This window comes from Hemicordylus capensis, chromosome 1 (genome assembly GCF_027244095.1).
Source record: "Hemicordylus capensis ecotype Gifberg chromosome 1, rHemCap1.1.pri, whole genome shotgun sequence".
Classification (NCBI taxonomy): Eukaryota; Metazoa; Chordata; class Lepidosauria; order Squamata; family Cordylidae; genus Hemicordylus; species Hemicordylus capensis.
In genome coordinates this window covers 84,431,375-84,453,651 of record NC_069657.1, presented here as the reverse complement: position 1 = coordinate 84,453,651, position 22,277 = coordinate 84,431,375, and the positions used below count along the sequence as shown (strand labels likewise).

Below are 22,277 nucleotides of genomic sequence, written 5' to 3'. Positions count from 1 at the left end.
CTTAGGTAAGGCCATTTCCTCTTCCAACACTGCTTCCCCAAAGTCCATAAACTCTTCTGTCCGATAAGCATCTAGAGGCGTTGCTGCTGGGGACTGAATCGGGGTCCGTGCAGGAGTCAAGTCCACTGCTGTTCGGTGTCGTACCGCAGGTTGCACTCCCTTCGATGGCCAAGCTGTCAGTGTCGACACGCACTGAGCATTCGGCCCTTCCATGGATGCCGATTCCAGTGCCAACAGCACTGTTGATGTCGATAGTACTGGCTCCATCGATACCAATCCCGGCATCGATGCCAACTTGGGCGCCACTGTCGATGCCACCGCCGACCCCAACGCAGAGGGCGAACTGTCCGACGATGGCGAGCTCTGCAGCACCCAAAGTGATGGTGTTATCCTCAGAGTAGTGTCCCAATCCTCATGACATGTAATACAACTAGTATTATTATTTGAATAAAAGTGATTGTTTATATCATAGTTCTATAGCCTACGTGTATAACTGAATGAAGTATTGATGTTGATAAGGGGAATTGCTCCCACTTCAAGGATTGTCAGCAAACCTAATAGAATGATTTACTTCTGGTTAAATAACTCTGTGTGTGTGTGTTTGAAAGAATGCATGAGTGAGCAAAATACATACCAGCCCCGAACACCAGAACAAATGTTGGGAAGAAATGCAGATGACCCCAAGAAGGACCAGAGAAGACCGGAATGAAATGCTGAAGGCAGCAGGAAAAGGAGTTGCTTGGCAAACAAGGACTAAGGTCGATCCTGGGATCAGATGGATGTAAACACAGAACATCAAACAGCTTCAAAGGACAGGCAACCCTTTTTAAAGCCAGGCATCTACAGATGCTTCCCCGGAGAAGCATTGAAGATCGTGGGGCCCACAGCTTCTTCCAACACCCCATTTTAAAGACTGATCACCTTTTAAATGGGGCTGGTGAGTATGTATGTATGTGTGTGAGAGTGAATGGACTATAGTTTAGCTGATGTTTAGGATGTAACAATAAACTGATGAACTAAATCCAGCTGGTGTCCGGGATCTGTTTTCTTTTGGGGACTTGTACTAGCCTCTCCGAAGCAATACTCCTAATTACAGGTGACCCCCTTAAATATTGGTCACACTCAGCCTCGGTTTGCTAATCCGTAGGCGAAGGAGTTCTACTGTGAATACAAGTCTTTTTGGTCTTCTTCCTAGGTGGTGAGGAATTGCCCTCCTCATCAGTGGAGGAGTAAAGAGCCTTCTTGTGTTTATGCCACCTCCTCCTCATGGCTTCAGGTTGCTTAAACTCCTGCTCCGTAGTGGCTTTAGAATGCGCACTTGCACAGTCCATTAAGAGAGGTACCGATACCGAAGACAGCATCTCACTCAACACCGACCTTGACGCTGAGGGTCCCGATACCAAAGGTCTTGGCATCAGGGGTCGGAGCGCGTCTTCATAAAGTGCCGCTCTCAATCTCAGTGCTCGATTTTTCAGAGTTTGTTTATAGAAAGAGCAGCAGATTTTGCAGTTCGCCGGGTTATGTTGCTCTCCCAGGCATAGCAGACAGGCGTCATGGGTATCGGTAGAAGGTAATTTCGCTCGGCAGTTAGTACATCTTTTAAACATCGTTTTAACCATCGGCTTTGACGCCATAGCCCAATCCGTCTCACGCCTAATTCTAAGCCCGAAGGCTTTTTCTTTCCTTTTTTTCTTTTTCTTTCTTTCTTTCTTTTTTTAGGGGAAACCAAAACACAAGTCCTTTTAAACAGTCCAAAGTCGAGCACCAAAACATTGTTACGAATCTATCCCAAGTGTTTTGCCGTAGTATCAAAGAATAAATTTCGAGGAGCAATCTGATCTGAGGTTTAGACGCAATGGCAGTCTAAAAGAAACTGAGAAAGACACGCCCCAACAGCCTTGTTTAACAAGAGCATGATCACGTGCAGGGCAGTTGGAGGTGGCACGAGGAGCTAGTCAATCGGTCCGCGAGGTCCCTGCGCAGGCGCAAAACCCATTCTTTATGAATGCAACGGATCACTATCCAGATCTATACATATAAACCATTGCTATAATAATTCAAAACATACATACTCCACAATACTACTCGATTTTACCCAACCTGCTGTTATTACTATATTTCAAACCCTACTGAAAAGTCCATATTAGAAAAATAATTCTGGTTCCCATTCTTCTTTAATGGTTCCCATTCTTCTTTAAAACATTCCAAATTTTCGTCTCTTATAAGTGCTGTTGTTCCACTCACTCTATTTAGGCAAAAGAGAAATTGAAAAACCACACAGCCACAAGCAAGCCCTGCCCTCCAACCCGTCCGAAAAGACAGAAAAGATGGAATTTCTTCCCTAAAAAAAAAAATCAGCCCCTGTGCGTGCGTGTGTGTGTAAAAAGAATAAAAATTGCTACCTTCCCAGATCTGCTTCTCCTCTTCACAAACTTGAGGTAAACATTCAAGCGTGCTTGTTCAGAGTTGCTCCGGAGTTTCCTGGTCCACTGATGGTACCAAGAAAGGGGTGTCAATGGATAAGCTTATTCCAACACTATCTAAGAGAAATTCTGCCTCTTTGGGGATGAATTTACAGTCATGGCATAACCACCAGCAAATATATTGCAGTTTAGTGCTGCATTCAACAACAAATCTATGTTTCCAACTTCAATATGTGAACTCTACCTGACAGTACGTATTGAATGATGAGACCTACTGAGTTTATAATAATTGCTTCAGGCAACACAATGCAGAAGACAAGATCTAGAGCTGTTGTCCAAACAGTATTACATAGCTGCTTTCATTACAGGAGGCAATCCAAATTGAAAGGGTAACCTCACAGGCAAAGTTAAAAAAGGGATTCATCTTCTCTGCCATATAAAACCCCAAGTTTCATTTTGAGGTTGCACAAAACTAAATCTTCATAAACTTTTCATAAATTTATTTAATATGCAAATAAACAAAACATAAAACAGATATTAAAATAGTGAACATTTCAATGCGACATCTCAGCTTCAGTGGTATTCAGTGGTGATTGAAACATGCTCTTAAGTACAATACTTCAATGTCATGACTCAACAAAACTGGAGTATTTAGCCAATCCTGTTACAGTGTCAACCAATCCCCAATATCTCATAAGCAGAGGAAGGGAGAGTAATAATGGGAGAGAAAGAATAAAAGTTCACCCTCACTCAACAGCCAATATTTCATAGCTTCCCAATAATAGCCAATAATAATTTTAATTTCTTTTACATTTATTATTATTCTTTTTACGTTTATATCCCGCTCTTCCTCCAAGGAGCCCAGAGCGGTGTACTACATACTTGAGTTTCTCTTTCACAACAACCTTGTGAAGTAGGCTAGGCTGAAAGAGAAGTGACTGGCCCAGAGTCACCCAGCTAGTTTCATGGCTGAATGGAGATTTTAACTCGGGCCTCCTCGGTCCTAGTCCAGCACTCTAACCACTATAGCACGCTGGCAATGGTGTGACGCAGCTGTTCTATACACAGAACTTCTCTGATTTTCTGCTTCCTCACATTTGCCTCCACAGCCAAGGTGAATATCTTTGTATTCACTACTCTACCTTGGTGGTGTTCCTTAACATGTACTGCCCACGGTTATGTTACATCTTTATGCTGTCTCTCCGATATAAAAATGCATGCATTCCACGCAAACACATTGCAAGGCAAATTCCATGTTAGGGATCATTAGGAAGGGGACTGAAAATAAGAATGCTCATATTATAATGCCCTTATACAAATCTATGGGGCGGCCACATTTGTAGTACTGCGTACAGGTCTGGTCGCTGTATCTTAAGAGGGATATTGTAGAACTGGAAAAGGTGCAGAAGAGGGCAACCAAGATTATCAGGGGCCTGGGGCACCTTCCTTATGAGGCAAGGCTACAGCATCTGGGGCTCTTTTGGAAAAGAGTGACTATGGGGAGACATGATCGAGGTATATAAAATTATGCATGGAGTAGAGAGAATGGACAGAGGAAATTTTCTCTCTCTCTCTCTCTCCTAACACTAGAACCAGGGGCCATCCCATGAAACTGAAGGTGGGGAAATTTAGGACCGACAAGAGGAAGTAATTTCTCATATAGCACATAATTAATCTAGGGAATTCTCTGCTAAGGGATGTGGTGATGGCCACTAGCTTGGATGGCTTTTAACAGGGCTTGGACAAATTCATGGAGAACAGGTCTATCAATGGCTACTAGACTGATGGCTACAGGCCACCTCCAGCCACAGAGGCAAAATGCCTCTGAATACCAGTTGCAGGGGAGCAACAGCAAAAGCAAGGGTATGCCCTCACCTCTTGACTGTGGGCTTCCCAGAGTCCCGTCTGGTAGGCCACTGTGTGAGACAGAATGCTGGACTAGATAGGCCTTGGGCCTGATCCAGCAGGGCTGTTCTTATGTAAACCATTTTATATACCACCCACTTTATCTGACACCTTGCTTCCTTATTCTCACAATCTGAGTCTTCATATATTCATAAGAATGTAAGAGCAGCTTTGCTGGATCAGACCGAAGAACTATCCAGCCAGCATCCTGTTTCCCACAGTGGTCAGCCAGATGCCTCTGGGAAGCCCAAGAGATCAAGGCATGCCTCCTTTTCTACTGTTCCTTCTCTGCAATTGGTATTCAGAGGCAAACTACCTCTGAACCTGGAGGTAGCATATATCCATCAAGAACAGGAGCCATTGATAGACATGTCCTCTAATTCTTCTCTTACTGGTCAGGAAATTAGCTCTCATTGTTGAAGCCACAATCTAGATAACTATATGGGAGAAATTTCCAAAAGCTGCATGTAACATACGGCACAAGAGTCTACCACCCCAGGAAAAAGAATCCAATTGGTACACCTTAAGTAGCTCCCTGGTGTGCACAATTTTTATATAATATGTCATTTTATAACTCAAGGATGAAAAATCCCTACCCATTCTTGCAATCAGTTCACACAAAAAGCTGACAGTCTTACTAAATGTGGATTATATTAACCTAATCTCACACATCCAGGTGGAATCAAAACCTTTGTTGATGGCCTTGGGAACCTTCAGCTGAGGTACCCCACAGTTTTTGTGTGAGAGTGAGTGCACGCACAGGTGCACACACATAAACAAAAATTTAAATGTTACAGTTAGGAGACAGGCTACCCTTGTCACTGGCTTACATCCAGACTAAGTTACTCTTGAGTACTCCCACTAAAATTAATAGGACACGTTTACTTGTCCTATTAATTTCAATGGAAATATTTAGTGCTAAATTTCTGAAGCCTATCAGGCAGGCTGAGGGGAAGGGTATGCTGAGCTTCAGCATGTAGCCAGCCAATCAGAAGCAGAGAAGGAGGGTCTTCATCCTCTTTCCTCCCCATCTGCAGTGGACTCATCATTGAGGACATGTCAGCTTCAAGTAAGTGACCCTCAGTTGGGGAACAAATAGCACAGCTGCAATGTGGGAGGTAGGAGGGCTCTGAGTACCCCCTGGGAGTACCCTAGGATTACTATTAACTCCTATTGGGAACCTCTGTATTAGACTTCACACCAATTTGTCCGTCAATGGAAACCAACAATAATTGTTATGGGGTGGCCAATAAATAAAGTTATCATCATCATTGCTGTCTTAAGGTTCTTAAGGAGGCAGAGATGAGGACTCTTTTGATGAAGCCCTCTATCGACCCTTCCAATCTTAACAACTTTGAATTGTTTTCTAATCTCCCTTTTAGGGCAAGGTAATAGAGTAGCTGGTTATTACCTTTAAAGTCCTAAAGTGTTTGGGTCCCAACTATCTTGGGGACTGTCTGTGCACAAGATCTTTCAGAAATACTGCCCCATCAATGGGCCTCAGTAGTCATGCACCTGGGACAGGACCTTTTCTGTAAGTGACCCAGATTTCCTCCCAAAGGAAAACTGCAGTACTATCTGAAATTCCCTCCCAAAGGAGGTCTACAAAGCTCCCTTCCTTTTGGCTTATCATAGGCTCCTGGGCTGTATGTTACTAGTCTGCTGCTTCTAGAATACTGTTGTTTTTATTGGTTATACTTTTACTATTGGTAGTATTATTGTTAATGTATTTTAATCATTTTAATCATGTGTATTATACATAATCTGTCATCCAGAACAAAAGACAGTTTTATAAGGAAAATAAATGTCTATATGTCTCCCCTTCCATGGTCTGCAAACCAGATTTTGTCACCAAAACATTCTGTGCTGTGCCCTTCCCTCACTTTAAATACCAGGAAGGGAATGGTGAGGAAGATATTTTGTCCAGCATGAGTAAAGTAGCTGAAATATCCTTGGCAGCATTTTTTCTGAAAATGGACTACACTCTAGAAAATCAGAATAATAAATTATTTCTAGAGTGCCTACATTAACAAGATGCTGTACATAAGACAGGGCATAAGTCCTGTTCTCAGACTTAAAGTCTAAAAGACATAAAAGGGAAGGGGAGTGGAGAGAGAGGGTGCATTTGTTTGACAATACCAGAATAAATGCCACTTTGAGAAGGGTATAAGTCTTAACAAAATGCTGATTAAAAATATCAGCAAATCATGGGGACAAATCTACCTCATCTGTCTCTTCAAGTTTTTGATGAGCACTTGCTGGAAAGACATTTTTCCATGACTTTTCTGATGCAGCAGGCTAGGAGAAATCCATTTTTTCACTGAACTGACCACTAGTTCTTTCCACACAGAATACATTTTAAATACTTAGATCTCACTACTTGGTATATAGATGCAGCAAATAATGGGGTAACTCCTCTACAACTCCCTAACTTTGAAGACAATCTCAGAATATAAAGCGCTTTCCTGAACTGACCATCCAAGAATGGATTTATAGCATCTGGTGAAACCAAAGAGGAGTCAGTACCTTCCTAAGCAGTTAAAGAAATATGATAATTAGCATTTCATAATCATGTGAAAATCTAAGCATATAATACCATGGTGGAACCATTACATCTTTTAGTTTAAACAGACCAGTTGCATTTTCATTTTGTGTTTGAATGTTCCTTAGCCACAGCTAGATTTGATGTCTCAACAAACTGTAAGACGGAATTAAACATTCTGCTCACCATGAATTTCATTTTAAGGATATCTCTTGAGAATTTATTCCTGGAGGCAAAGTTCAAGCAACATATCATCTTCCACAGTCAGTATTTTAATCCAGTAATTAAACATATGTATGTACTCACACTCATCACAGTGGGTAAAAATTCCAGTTTCAGTTAGAAGAACAATGAAGGCCTATTAGGGCACCCAAGATTAATCTAAAATACTATTTTCTCAGTTATTTCTACTTATATGATCTGTCCTTCCTCCGTATTTTGGCTCCAGAATAGACTCTGAGGGTGCAAATTCTGTTCTAGAATTCTTGCAATAGGAAAGGGTTGCTTGCTCCCATTATGCCTCCAGAAAACTGATTGCTCACCTGTAACTAATGATCTGGTAGAGATCTGTCGACATCCATAAGTATGGGTTCTGTGCCTGCACAGGAACCTCAGGGTAGAAATGCCGCAGCTCGTCAGGGCATCAGAGTCCCGCCTCCACACCTACAGTGTGCTATTTAAAGGCGGGCTGGGCGCCATGTTCCTCAGTTCTTGAACAACCGCTGTGAGGGACCATCATCCAGAAAAGCAGGTGAGTTTCACCAGCAATGAAGAAGAATGGCATGCACACTGCTACGCACATAACAGAGCACTACTGTAGAGGGGTGGTCGGGGAGGGGGGTCTTATGGATGCTGATGGATCTCTACCAGATCATTAGTTAAAGGTGAGCAACCTGTTTTTCTGGATCGAGGTCCATCAAGATCCATAAGTATGGGTGTTTAGCTAGCTCACAATGGAGAAGGGTGAAGTAGTAATTATTGTAACACCAGTTTCAAGATGCTTTTCCCAAAGCTCATCTTGGCAGCAGAGCGCAAATCTATGGCATAGTGCTTAACGAAAGGTAACGCTGTGGACCATGCTGCGTTAGAGATGTCCATGAAAGTTACCCCCAATAGGTGTGCAGCTGAAGAAGTGTAGGCATGAGTGGAGTGGGCCTTGATTGCTTCTGGTGGTTTTATGTTCTGCAACTTGTAGGTCAGCAAGATGAGCTTGACCAGCCAACTGGACATCCTTTGTCTGTATATGCAGGCTCCTTTAGCAGGACCTTTGTAAGCTACTAAAAGATGCTTGGTGGGCCTAAAGTCTTGAGTTTGGGCTAGGCAGTATAAAAGTGCCCTGAGCACATCCAAAGAATGCATTGCACATTCCAAAGTCATAATCGGGTCCCTGAAGAATGTAGGAAGCACAATGTCCTGATTGAGGTGGAAGTCAGACACAACCTTGGGCAGAAAGTCTGGGTCCATATGCAGTAGCACCTTATCAGGATAGATTCTGGTGTAAGGGGAATCAATCCTTAAGGCTGCTAGTTCGCTTACCCGCTTTGCTGTAGTGATAGTGAGCAGGAAAGCTATTTTCAAAGTTACATGTTTGATGTTAGTAGTAGCTATAGACTCAAATGGGCTTTGAGTCAATGTGGAGAGCACCAGGGAGATGTTCCACAGTTCCACAGGAGTACAGACAGGTGGGTATACATGCATAAGGCCTTTCAGGAAGGTGCTACTATCCGGGTGTTTTCCCATCACAACCCGGATGCTTGGAGAGAGCACAGCCAAGTGAACCTTTAGAGACACATTAGCCAAACTCTGCAATTTTAAGGTAGACAAGTAGAGGAGTACACCCTTAATAGTAGTTTGTTTGGGCTGAAAACCATGCGCCCTGGCATAGGTTTTAAAACACAACCATATGCCAAAGTAGTGACATCTGGTGGAGAGCTTTCTTCCATTGAGCAAGATGTTATTTAGAAACCGATTCACCATGCCGTCAGATGGTGTGTGCGTACGTCTGGGTGGAAGATGTGTCCGTTGTCTTGGTACAGGAGATCTAGTACTTGAGGCAGATGATAGTAATGGTTTCCTGATAGTTTGAGTAATTATGGAAACCATGGTTGCCTTGGCCAGCATGGAGCCACTAAAATGCATGATGTTGGAGCAGCCAGGAGGCATGCCACTACTCGACTTACCAAAGGATGTGGTGGAAACATGTATGGTGTCTCTCGACTCCAATCCACCTGGAAAGCGTCCCCTAGGGACCGAGGGTCATGTCCTGCCCTCAAGCAAAAGCAAATGCACTTCGTGTTCTCTAAAGTTGCAAAATAAGTCCATGGGAGGGTTCATCCATAGGCTGAAGAGAGGAGTAATATATTTTGTCATGAGCTCCCCTTCGTGTTGCTGTGCAAACGTGCAACTGGGATCATCCACTAGGACATTGTCCAAGCCCTTAAGGTGGATGGTTATCAGGTAAGCCTGATGCACCAGTGCCACAGTTGCAGGCTCAGTTCACCGTGACACTGATCCCCCGACAACTGATGTAAGCTTGGGTCGTGGTATTGTCCAATTGCACTTGCACAACTTTGCCTCACAAAAGAGGCAGAAAAGCTTTCATTGCCTGGAAAACGGCCAGCGACTCCGATGTGTAAATGGGATTGTTGTGGGGTCCACTTGCCTTGAATTTGATGGTTCTTGCAGTAGGCACCCCAACCCAGTAGAGATGCATCTGTTGTCAACCAAATTGAAGGAGACACAATCTGGAAAGAAATCCCTTCCAAGAGATCCTGGTCATTCGACCACCACAAAAGTGAGTGCAATATTTGTAGTGGAATTTCCAGGAGCATGTGTTGACTGTCCTGGTTTGGATGGAAAACTGACAGAAACTAAAGTTGCAGTTTCTCCATTTTTAAACACACATGACGTACTACTTTGTTGCAGGATGCCATAAGGCCACAAGAGTCATTGAATTAGCTGAACCAGTTGAGACAGATGTTGCTGGAAAACTTGGATCAGGTCCCTGATGCATTCACACCTTTCTTTGGGTAAGTACGCTCTGCTGGATTTCGTGTTCAATACAGCTCCAATGTAGCTGATGATATACACTGGTTCTAGGTGAGACTTTCTTCAATTGATTTGGATCCCCAAATCTTGGAGGAGAGTTATAACATATTGTGTTTGAGAAAGTTCCTCGGTTCCTGGACATCAGGAGCCAATCGTCCAAGAATGGGTAGATTGCAGTACCCTGCATCTTCAAATGGGAGATCATGATGGCCACACATTTGGTAAACACTCTTGGGGCAGTGAAAATCCAAAGGGTAAGACGTATTGACACACTTTTTTGCCTACGGTAAAACATAGGTACGTCCTGTGCCGTTCCCTTATGCCAATATGAAAATAGGCATCTTTCAAATCCAACATTGCAAGCCAATTCTCTTGATAAAGTGGTAGGATCTCTTGCAATGTTATCATGCGAAATTTCCTGATGCAAACAAGCTTGTTCAAGTGGTGTAAATCCATGATGGGGCGGATTCCATCATCCCTTTTTGGGATTTGAAAATAACGGGAGTAAAAACTTCCCATCTGTGCGCCCAAAGCTCAGGGGTGATTGCACCCTTCTCTAACAACTCCTTCACTTCCTCCTGCAATGACAGGTACGCTGGAGTGAACTTAATTCCTGTAAAGTATGGGGTCTTGAATTCTATGACGTATCCCGAAGAAATGATCTTCAGGACCCAATAGTCTGATGTTATGCAGTGTCATGCAGGGGCATGGCGTGCCAACTTGATGGAATAGTGTGCTGGTGGAAGAGATGGAATTGCGTAGCTGATGAAAGGGCTCACCTGCAGGATGTCCCGATGGCAGGAATGGGAAGGAGTTTAGTGTTGGTGGGCAATCTTGTAGCTCAAAGGTGTTTCTGAGTTAGTGCTTGCTTGGTACACTGGGACTTGCCCTTCCCTTGTTAATGGACGCTTATGATATGGATTATACTATTTCCTAGAATCACGGTGCTCCTGTTGTCTGAAAGGAGGCATCTGCTTGTTAGAATAAGGGAGATACTTAGTCCTGTAAGCAGAAGTCAAATATGTAAAAGCCTTCGCAGTGAATTTGGATTTCTTAAGTTGCTCCATTGTGCAATCAGTCATTTCACTGAAAAAACCCTTTCCATCAAAAAGTAGAACCTCAATCTTCTCCTTCATATCACTTTGGGGAGATGTAGACCGAAGCCATGCATGTCTCTTTAGTGAGACAGCTGCAGTTAAAGAGCAAGATTCTGACTCAGCAAGATGTTTTGCTGTGCTCAGTTGCTGCCTAGTGAGTTCCACTGACATATCCAAGGTCTGTTGGAACTTCTTCTTAAACTCCTCGAGTGACAGATTATCTAAGTCACTCTGAAGGGTTTCCCACAAGTAGTGATTGTACTTGGCCGTGCAGGCAGAGTAATTCGCTATTTTAACTAGCAAACAGGAAGTGGAGTAAATCTTGCTCCCTAAGAGATCTAATTTTCTCTCCTCCTTCCTTATCAGCTGGAGTTGTGCGGCATCTCCCAGATTTAGATAAAGTGGCGCAGTCTATAACCAGGGAGTTTGGTGCGGGATGCTTTAGAAGGTAAGTATTATCTTTTTCTTGTATCTGGTACAAGCTTTCTAGACTTTTGAAGGTTGGAGTGGATATATGTACACTCTCCCACACACACTTTGCTGTCCTGGAATCCACTGGCAGAATAGGAAGAGCCACAGGTTGGGTGTCCTGTGATTTTACCATGAATATATACAGGATCGTCTAGTGTAGATAACTCGGATTTCAGGTCCAAACCCAAGCCTCTGCCATTGCTCTAACATGCTTATGGTAGGCCTTCATTTATTCATTTGGAGAAACACAGGTGGAGGGTGGCGCATGAGTGGGGATATCAGCCAAACCATCTGCATCATCAAGATCAGATTCAAAACTGGAAGAGCCATGATAGTCTGATGGAAATCCAAGTGGGGAAGATGGAATACATGTCTGAGTCTCAGTAGTAGTCTTTATAGGTGGAGACAGTGCATGTGTCTGGGTTGCCACAGCCCTCAGCGATGGTATTGGTGTTTGCATTGCTTAATACACCCCAGTTGGTGCTAGGGTTTGTGTAGATTCAGATGCAAATATAATAGGTCTGCTTGGCACATCTCCACTTGCTAATGTACTAATCACCAGTAATGAAGAAATAGGATTGTATGACCTTGAAGGAATGGATTTCTGTGGCCTTTCCTGATCAGGAGAGGAGGATTCCATAGATGCCATAGCAAGAGCGGAGCCTGCTGTCAAAGAATGGGCAAAACCACATGAACGCCAAACTGATGGACCCTCCAGGTGAGCAGCCGACAGACAAGAGGATGAATTCACAGATGGTGCAGAGGAGTATAGCTGGGATCCATTGGTGCTTGTTGGAAGAAACCTGTTGATTGTAGATGTGGATGGGGTACTTGAGGATGAATCCAAGATTGATAATAATGTGAGTGCAGTGGCTAGATCCAAAACCGCACACCTCTGTCTGATTCCTCTTCATCGACAATACATCGGCATCAGCATCTGACATTGAGGTGAAACCTGCCTCAACGCCTCCTTGAAAGCCATTTATTATTGCCCTAAACCATGTGGCTGTGGTTTATTATTTATTATAGCTGTTTATTATTTATTTTATCCATTTATTATTGCCTTCAACTATCTGGCAGCTTTTCTCAGCCAAGCTGGGCAAGTGCTGAGAGCGCTTGAGGACGTCTTCATGCTATAGAGGATCTTGTCCCCATCCTCTGGTTGCACAAACTTAGAATATCCATAACAATAGATGGTGCCTGAATCAAGTCATTACATAATGCAATCCACCTGGAATCCAAATGATTTTATCTGTAAAGTGACAAGAAAATAGGACCACAACTTAGAGGTGATACAACACCAACATCTATTAATGAGATAAACATACCATGATTGTCTAAAAGATGGGAGAGGGGGTAGGATAGAGAATGAAAGGAGGTACATGTACTAAAGTTCTTGTAAACCAAGTGATTTCTGACTATATACATACATATTCATTCATATTCTATCAGGCAGGCTATTCTTAAAAGCAGGTAAACACACTTATGAAACAGTGATGAAAGATTTCAGAGTGAGTTTTCAGACAGCAGAACAACATGCTATCCCAAATATCTGTATCTCAGTGTGTGTCAAATAAAAAAAAATCTGCATGCTCTTTATTACATGTTGTAGACAGATACATAGATTGCAAAACAAAACACCTCAGGACACTATTATATTTATATGCAGAAATATTTCAGTCTGAGAATTTAACCTTTTGTATTCAAGAAAGCTACTTGCTTCAGGTGCAATTCCATTGTTAGTTGCTCTGGATCAAATGTGATATTGTGTAATACCTAGCTTTAATGTAAAAAAAGAAAAGAAGGGACCATAAGCATGCAGGAGCAAATCAACAGCTTCTATTCCACCAACTATTCTTAATGCATGCTTCTAATTCCAAAAGTGTGCAAAATTTTAGCACATCCCATGAATAAAGGCCCTGTGAGCTGGCTGCTCAAGACAGTGGCTGACATCCTGACTAATGCAGTGTGGATGCACCAGAAAAGTGTCCATGCTGCAAAGAGCTTCCCACTACCACAGCACACATGGGAGTAATCAATTTTTGCTCATCTTCCCTGTTCTTGGAAGTGTCCTGTGCCTTCTGAAAATATGTCCCTGAGGGTTGCACAGTCTCCAGGGACATATTTTCAGAAGGCAAAGGGCACCTCCAAAGGCAGGGGAAATCAGCAAAAATTACTCCCTCTGCCCACACTGCAGAAGTAGGGCAGCCTCCTGCTGTGATTTCGCTTCTTTAAGTCAGAAGGTCAACCAGTGATCTCAAGATCTAAAGGAACCCACCCCACAGTGCTGGACTGCAGCTCTGTGGTTCTGTGCAATAAGGTCGCTGGATAACATTGGACAAATCACTGTCTTTCCGCCAAACCTGCCTCATGGGGTGGATAGTCATACTCCCTGAAGAACGGAAACAAGCATAATGATAAAAATTCTGAATTTTTGGGAAAGTAATGCAGAAGTCTGCACTAGCCCAACTAAGAATACATGGAGCTTTAAAAACTGAAACAGTTCTCCCAAATGCCAGATGCATCATGAGTAACTATTTAAAGAAATGTTATGTACAACATTTATACTACATATTTATGATCACAAAAAGCTAATTATCTTCTTGCATCACCTTTATGCCCTGGAAAATATTTTAAAATACATTATATTATTATTATTATTGGTGCTTTTGCTCTAAGTGACATGAGGAAAGAGATGAGGCCAAGAAATTCAGCAACAAAAAAATCTTCCATGGTGAAATAATGGTGGAGAAAATGAAAGGTTCCACCTCAAAAAGCTCGTGACAACTTCTCTATCAACCACAGAGGATAACTGCATAGAAAGAAGAGAAAACCTCGAACACATAGAGGTGTAGAGATCACAATGGAACATTTGTTGCCAAAAAGCAAAGCCAGTGTATAGGACAGAAACACACTCCTTTCCCCTACACAGCATGAAATAAAAAGGCGGTCTTGGTATGGCTGACTGAATTGCTTTAGTGAATGGGCTCCTTCCCTATGTGAATACTATCTGTAGGGGAACACATTTCTCCACAGGTATCTGCCTGGCCCTATGAATGAAGAATGCACCATTCCCTTTCAGCAGCTGAACCCCCTTTTCTAGAGGATGAATAAAAGGCAGTAATAGACATAACTGAGGGTTGCTCTTGCTAAGCTTTCCCCATCACAATGGGCCCCAGTAGGCTGCCTCACTCCTACACCCCCAGCCTGCGGTGCTGCTTAGGGAAAGCTATTAGGCAGCTGACGCTTTCATATCTCCCCCCTCATTTCCATCTTACACAAACAAAACCACAATGAAAAGGAAAAGACACACTCACTCCTCTGCACTGTAGTTAATTGCTAGAGCATGAAATGACAGCTCCATGGAACAGGCGCTGCCTTCACTATAAATTCTCTTTCCAGAAGATTATTTCCTGCTGTTTTAGGGAAGAGTCATGTTCAGACTACTTGTTGTAGAAAAATTTACACCTGTACCTCAAGGGCACGATGGCACCATAGAATCATCACAGATCTAAATCTCCAGCCCTAGTTGAAATACATTTCTGAGGGTGGGGAAAACATCTAGACCAGTCCAGTAGTTTACAGGTCTTACCAGAACCACAAAGCAGACTTTGTGTAGCTTTTCAGGAAATATACTATGCTTGGCAATTAGAACTATGGCAAGGAAAACAACACCACTTGAAAGAGTCCTCATATGCTCAAAGATTGAAGACTAATGTGGTGTTAAAAATAGGTCAGAAAATGCACACTTGCATATGGGGTCACTGAATACACTGGGAAACCAAGTGCTGGGTTAAATAGTTGTCAGCACAGACAGCATGTTGTAGATATTCATGGATTCCTACAAACAGACTTTTAAAGAGCACAAGAGACTAAACTCACTGGATAGGATGGCAAGTCTGGGATTACTGTATTCTTCAGACCTGATTAGGAACTTATTTTCTGTTTACAACCCAGTATTGTGTTAGTTATTATCCACTGGACCATACCGGCTCAAGCACTGGAGTCAGACTCAACTCTGCTCAACCAAGAACTCACTATTTTGTTTGGAGTAAGTAGTTCTGTCTCCAGTTTGGCTTCCTACCTGTACATTAGTCACAACGATAAACAATCCTCACAAAGAGATTTGCACTTTAAATATGTTAAAGAAATCAGAATTAATATACTAATACAGACATATCATATGAAAGAGAGCCAACAGAAACTGTGGCTGAAAAAGGATTCCTATATTTATGGCAGTAGAAAGAAGGAGAACAAAAGCACAGTGTCCTTTTGTGAACAAAAGAAAGCTGGAGGGGGAAAATTGCCCAAACAATCTGGTGGAATAAGGAGGCTAGGCACTTACTCGAAATCTTCAAATTCCAGATCATTTCCTTCCACAGATGGACCTGAATTCTCAGAGGCGGAAGCAGAAGATGAGGAAGAACGGAGTCGATTCTGCTGATATCGCATGGAGCGCTGGCGAATGCTATCTCTGCGCGAAAGATACTGGATCATTCTCTGGGCATAATAAGCAGCAGGAGACAACCTTAGAATATGAGAGAGACCACTGTTAGCTTAGAAGTAAATCTCTCCAGGTACAGCAGGATGTGCTTCCTAGACGTATATATGAAAGACTAAAACTTTACTATTCAAATCTGTAGCTGGAACAGAGATTTGTCTCACTTCTGATCCAGGGTTTGCTTTATTAACAGTTTGGTCATGATATACAGATGTGTGCTTGAACATCCATTGGCACTAAATGGACACTTGTCTTTCTTCCCACCTTTTTTTTTTTTTTAAAATCACAAGCATGCAACTATAGTAACCAGAAATGAGGTGCTACTATTTCCAAGGCTTATATAGGGTACAAGACTACAAATACAAAACAGGTAAGCATGGTGCAGCAGGGAAGTAACTTGCCTAGGGAGCAAGAGGTTGCTGGTTCAAATCCCCACTGGTATGTTTCCCAGACGATGAGAAACACCTATATCAGGGCCGTAGCAAGGTTGGAGTGGGCCCAGAGACAAGATTTTAAACTGCACCCCCCAAAGCATTTTGTAAATTGTGGACGATGCAAGTCATTTAATGGTACTAGAGAGAGAGATGCTGTTCTGGTCGTTCCAGGTCTTAATACTTACATCAATTTTGGAGGATGAATACAACTGAAGGAAGCCCGGGCAGGCATGTGGCTGGGGGAGTCAGTCATGTGACTTGCCTCTGGGGGGCCCCCCTAGGCAGTGGGCCCCCAGACAACTGTCTCCCCTTGCCCTATTATAGTTACGCCCCTGACCTATATCTTTAGTAAAAGGCGAAAGATTTATACAATCTGAAGAGAAACCAGAGTATATAGAAACACCTATATCAGGCAGCAGCAATATAGGAAGATGCTGAAAGGCATCGGGGCTATTCCCACAATTGGGAAAAATTGAGCTAGGAAAGCCTAGCCCGATTGTTCCTGATCGTCAGAACCACCGGGCTCGGCTGCAAGCCCGGTGGTCCTGGAGTGGATAACCCGCTCAATAACCCTGCCCCAAAACCAGGTTTGCGGAGTGTGAGTAGCCGCGGCACGGCTTCACGCCATGCCACGCCTACTCACAACTAGACCCCTGGAGGGAAGGCAAAAAGCCGCCTCCCAGGTCCGGGGGTCTCCCCAGTATGCCCTGCGCGCTCGCAGGAGCTGGGAATCCCCAGCTCCTGCCGGCTCCATCTCAGAGCTAGCAATCGTGTGGGCGGCTGATCCAGCCGCCCAGGGCTCCCTTCCCGCTCACCACCCCAAATCATGAGACCAGGTCCATCATCACATACTGTGCGGGAGATAGCAATGGTAAACCCCTGCTGTATTCTACCCAAGAAAACCACAGGGCTCTGTGGTTGCCAGGAGTCAACACCGACTTGACAGCACAACTTTAAAAGCAACCTAACCTGCCTGCTGCTCCTACTACTAACTCCTCCCTCCACAGGGCCAGCAACAAGTAGTAGGGGGTCCTCAGACAAAGGGCCCAATGGTGCCCACTAGCTTCCCACTCCACCCCAATAAAGCCTGTGGACAAGGTAGTGGATGTTCTCCTTCAGTGCCACCGCTAGAGTGGTGGCACTGAAGGAAGAGGATTCCCCTTTGCTGCCACTGCTCATCACTACCTGATAAGCCTCTCCTATTGGGCCACACCCTGGCAAGTTTACCATGAGATAGTGAGTAGCAGCAGACATCCTACTCCTCCAGAGCACCATAATATTTTAGATTTTTCATGCCCTATCCCTTGCATTATGTCAGACAGACCAGAACATCCAAGGAGTCTTCCTTGACAGCAGGAGACACTGGGGACTGCAGGGGTTGGCTGGGTGAGGGCCCTTGGAGGCCCACTGGTTAACCCCCAATCCAGGGCCTGTCGCTCCTCTACCTCATAGATTTTCCAGAATCACCTGGGGCCTGGACCAAGGGGTAGGACCAGCTCAGCCTTGGCCAGATGACTAAGGCAGCCATTTCATGCCCATCTGTTATCAAACCACTACACCCAGTAAGCTGCACCTTTTGACAACCACTTTTCTGCCCAACCCCCTTTTCAAGCAACCTACACCTTGGCTTTCCCCCCTCAATCTCCTGGTGCTGGTTTCCAATGTTAGAGCACCCACCTACCCTCATCCTCAAAACCAAATCCCATTTATTGCCTCCCTTTCCCTGCTTTGGTTCCCTCTGAAAATGCCACTCCATCACTTATAGTTCGTTACTATCCTTTGTTTGTTTGTTCAATTCACCGCCCTTCCAAAATGGCTCAGGGCAGTTTACATTAAAACAAAACCATTAAAATCAATTAGCAGTTAAAAACAGAGGTTGTAAAACACGATAAAACAATAACAGTTAAAACATTCAAAACAGTTTAAAAACCAGCTTACAACATTAAAACGATTTACAACAATTTAAAACATTAAATTGTTACAACATTAGTGATTATCCCCTGCTAAGTGAGAAAAAAGGCACCTTTTAAAAGTGGTGATTCTCTTTATTTAGTAGGGGGAGAGCAACTGGCGCTATCCATCCCCAGCACAGCATCCCTCCAGTGGCTGTTGCTGGTGTCTGTCTTGTGTTTCTTTTTTAGATTGTGAGCCCTTTGGGGACAGGGAGCCTATTTGTTTTTTTTTTGTTTATATCTATGTAAACTGCTTTATGAACTTTTGTTGAAAAGCAGTATATAAATATTTGTTGTATTCGTATAATTTTTCCTCCCTTGATCCCTCCAGTTAGTCACCAATCACCAAAACCCGATTCTTTTCTCATCTCGCCATCAGTATATGTTCTTCTCCCATGCACCTTCCTCTGAAAGCCATGGTGGTATTAGTGTTCTTAAACAATGGGGGAGTGGGACAACAGACAACCCAGCCAAACTCATGCTCTACAGTATTTGTCTAAGATACAATGCTACAAGTCATCACAGAGCTACAATTTGGCTTTAAACAATTCTGTGTATGTTAAGCTTTATAGCCATATGTGTTTTGACCCACCGGTCTTCCTCAGTGGCTGCAATGCAAGATTAAAATGTACTTCTCTAGAGTATAGCTGGCATTTGAACTTTTCATATTTTCTCATAGGTCCTCCAATTCACAAGGGTCTTTGGGAGGCAAATATAATATCTCATCCAATAATTATTTTGCTCTGTAGGGCTTGGCATAGCAAATTAGGCTGCATTAGATTATATTCCAGTTTTTAGGATTATCCAGCACGGCTTCACTGCTCTCTTGCTCTTCCCTATGAACTCTGCAGCTTTGTTGCAACAAGGTGAACTCAAGCTGCAGGTCCCACTTGTACAAGTTAACAACCGTTACCAGCCACTGCAAGCTATCTATTCTAACCATAAGCTTTTAAAAAGATAAATGTTTATGTATGAATGAATGCTCAAAGTGCTTCACATAAAAATGCCCCCAAATTCTTACAACCAGAATGTAATAATGTACTGTATTAGTATTAGTATTCTCTTATATCAAGGACATGGGTGGGTGGACAGAGGCTGACCCACTGGTTTGTCCAAGTCATCCAGTGTGTTCATGGCCTAGTTGACATTTGAAGCAGGAACTTTCTGGCTCACTGTCAGCCAGTACACTACACTAGTTCTAATTCTTTGGCTGCCTGTTGTCAGCTAGCTGTGCATCTATAGCCAGAACAATTATAAAATTGTTTCATACCCATGAAGCTTATTTTCAATGTTCTGCTCTCTCGGGGGGGGGGGGGGGAATTGAAAACTACAACAAGAAGAATAGATTGAAACAAGTGGCACCTGCAACAAAAATTTGCAATATATCCCAAATGTTACAATATATTCCCAAAGGACTGTTCTTGTTCAGAGCTCTAACCAGCCCAGAAAAAGAGGCTTGTAATGCTTTTCAGGTGTGGTGGTGGTAGAGAACAAATTGTTCTAGTAAGAACTAATCTGCCTAGTTCCCTGTCACCATCTCTACGACTGGACTAAATTTGGTCCAAATCAATTAGGCAGTAGACGTTAGCCCACTTGTGCCTCAAACATCCATGCGTCCGCCATCTTGAATTGGGGTGGATGACATGACCCCAAACCATGCCACTGAGGTGTCCCTGTGTGTCATTTACTATACCTGTACCAAATTTGATTTAAAATGGTTAAGCGGTCCACAAGTTAGCCATCTTGCACCTCTAACATTCACACATCTGTCATCTTGAATCAGAGTGGATGACCAACTACATTACAAACTGCACCAATGAGATGTCCCTATGTGTCCCTACAACTGCAGCAAATTCGGTTCAAATCGGTTAGGTGGTTCACAAGTTAGCCCTCTTGCAATCTCAAACATTCACCGCCATCTTGAATCAGGGTGGATAACAATCACAAACTATGCCGTTGAGGCATCCCTGTGTCCCTACAGCTGTAGAAAATTTGATTCAAATTGGCTAGATGGTTCACAAGTTAGCTCACTTGCTCCTCAAAAGTTTGTGTGTCCACCATCTTGAACTGGGATGGATGACATCATCACAACCACATGGCTGAGGTGTCCCTGTGGGTCACTCACTACAACTGTACCAAATCTGGTTCAAATTTGTTAGGCGGCCCACAAGTTAGCCCTCTTGCACCTCAAACGTTTATGCATCTGCCATCTTGAATTGGGGTGGATGACATCCTCACAAACCACATTACTGAGGTTTCCCTATAACTGTACCCAATTTGGTTCATATTGGCCCAGGCATTGCCAAGTTTATGTGTGGGACATATGGACAAACACAAAGAATGCTAGCTGATCTCATAAGCCTACTTACTGGAAAGTCGGCTAAAAAAGACCGCCTTCCCATGACATGCTATATGGTGCCTGACGGTCAGTCTGAAGGCCTATTACAGTGAGACCCTCCCCACTGGGAAAAATGGGTGACTTGTAGCTGCAGTAATGACACAGTTGTTACTAGTGGCAGAACCTCTGCCTAAGAGGCAGGAGGGTCCTGGAGAATGGGAAAAGGAAAAGCAGACCTTCTCCCTGCCCCCTTCCTCCTGAAGCATCCTTGTACAGTGCAGGGAGGAGGGTTTAACCTCATAGCAAGCATTCCCCAATTCTAAAATTCATTGTTTTGTAAAATTCATAAGTAACAATAGTAACAATGAATGGATGTTAATGTAATATTAGGCAAGCTTGGCAATTTCAAAATTGTAATTAATGTTTTGCAGGTGTTTTTTTCCAGGACTTGAGAGATGGTTTAGATCTGCCTGTTCTAGATTGGGTTACGCTCCCCCTGAAAGATCAGGTATGTGGCTTGGGAGTGCTCCTGGATCCAAAACTCTCTCTGGTTTCTCAGGTTGAGGCAGTGGCCAAGGACAGCTTTTTATCAGCTTTGGATGATATGTCAGCTACACCCATTTCTGGAGGTAAATGAGCTTAGAACAGTGGTACATATGCCGGTAACTTCCAGGCTTGACTACTGTAATTACAATTAGTGCACAACACGGCAGCCAGACTGGACTCTGGGATAACCCAAAGAAACTGCATAGCACTGATTTTTAAATAACTGCATTGGCTACCAATATGTTTCTGAGAACATACACAGTACTGGTTACATAAGAACATCCCTGCTGGATCAGGCCCAAGGCCCATCTAGTCCAGCATCCTGTTTCGCACAGTGGACCACCAGATGCCACTGGAAGTGTACAGGCAGGAGCTGAGGGAATGCCCTCTCTCCTGCTGTTACTCCCCTACAACTGGTACTCAGAGGCATCCTGCATTTAAGGCTGGAGGTGGCCTATAGCCCTCTGACTAGTAGCCGTTGATAGACCTCTCCTCCATGAAGTTAGCCAAACCCCAATTCCACCCATCCAGGTTGTTGGCTGTCACCACATCTCATGGCGGAGATTTCCACAAGGTGATGATGTGTTGTGTAAAAAAAGTACTTCCGTTTGCTGGTCCTAGATTTCCCGGCAATCAGTTTCATGGAATGACCCCTGGTTCTAGTGTTATGGGAAAGGGAGAAGAATTTCTCTTTATGTACTTTCTTCACGCCATGCATGATTTTATAGACCTCGATCATATCTCCCCGCAGTCATCTTTTTTCTAAACTATTTAGCCCCAGGTGTTGTAGCCTTGCCTCATAAGAAAGGTGCTCTAGGCCCCTGATCATCTTGGTTGCCTCTTTTGCACCTTTCCCAGTTCTACAATGTCCTTTTTTGGATGTAGTTACCAGAATTGTACACAGTACTCCAGGTGTGGCTGCACCATACTTTTGTACAAGGGCATTATAATATTAGCAGTTTTATTCTCAATCCCCTTCCTAATGATCCCTAGCATGGAATTGGCCTTTTTCACAGCTGC

General features: G+C 43.5%; 1 protein-coding gene across 7 annotated transcripts in view; it reads right to left on the bottom strand.

The window, feature by feature from the left end:
• Positions 1-22,277, bottom strand: part of AMBRA1 (autophagy and beclin 1 regulator 1) — a 271,553-nt gene that overhangs the window by 164,713 nt on the left and 84,563 nt on the right. For all 7 annotated transcript variants that reach the window (XM_053275343.1, XM_053275350.1, XM_053275336.1 and 4 more), the window contains one exon: positions 15,832-16,014. In XM_053275343.1, the coding sequence (XP_053131318.1) occupies positions 15,832-16,014 (183 nt within the window). The remainder of the gene's footprint in view (positions 1-15,831; positions 16,015-22,277) is intronic.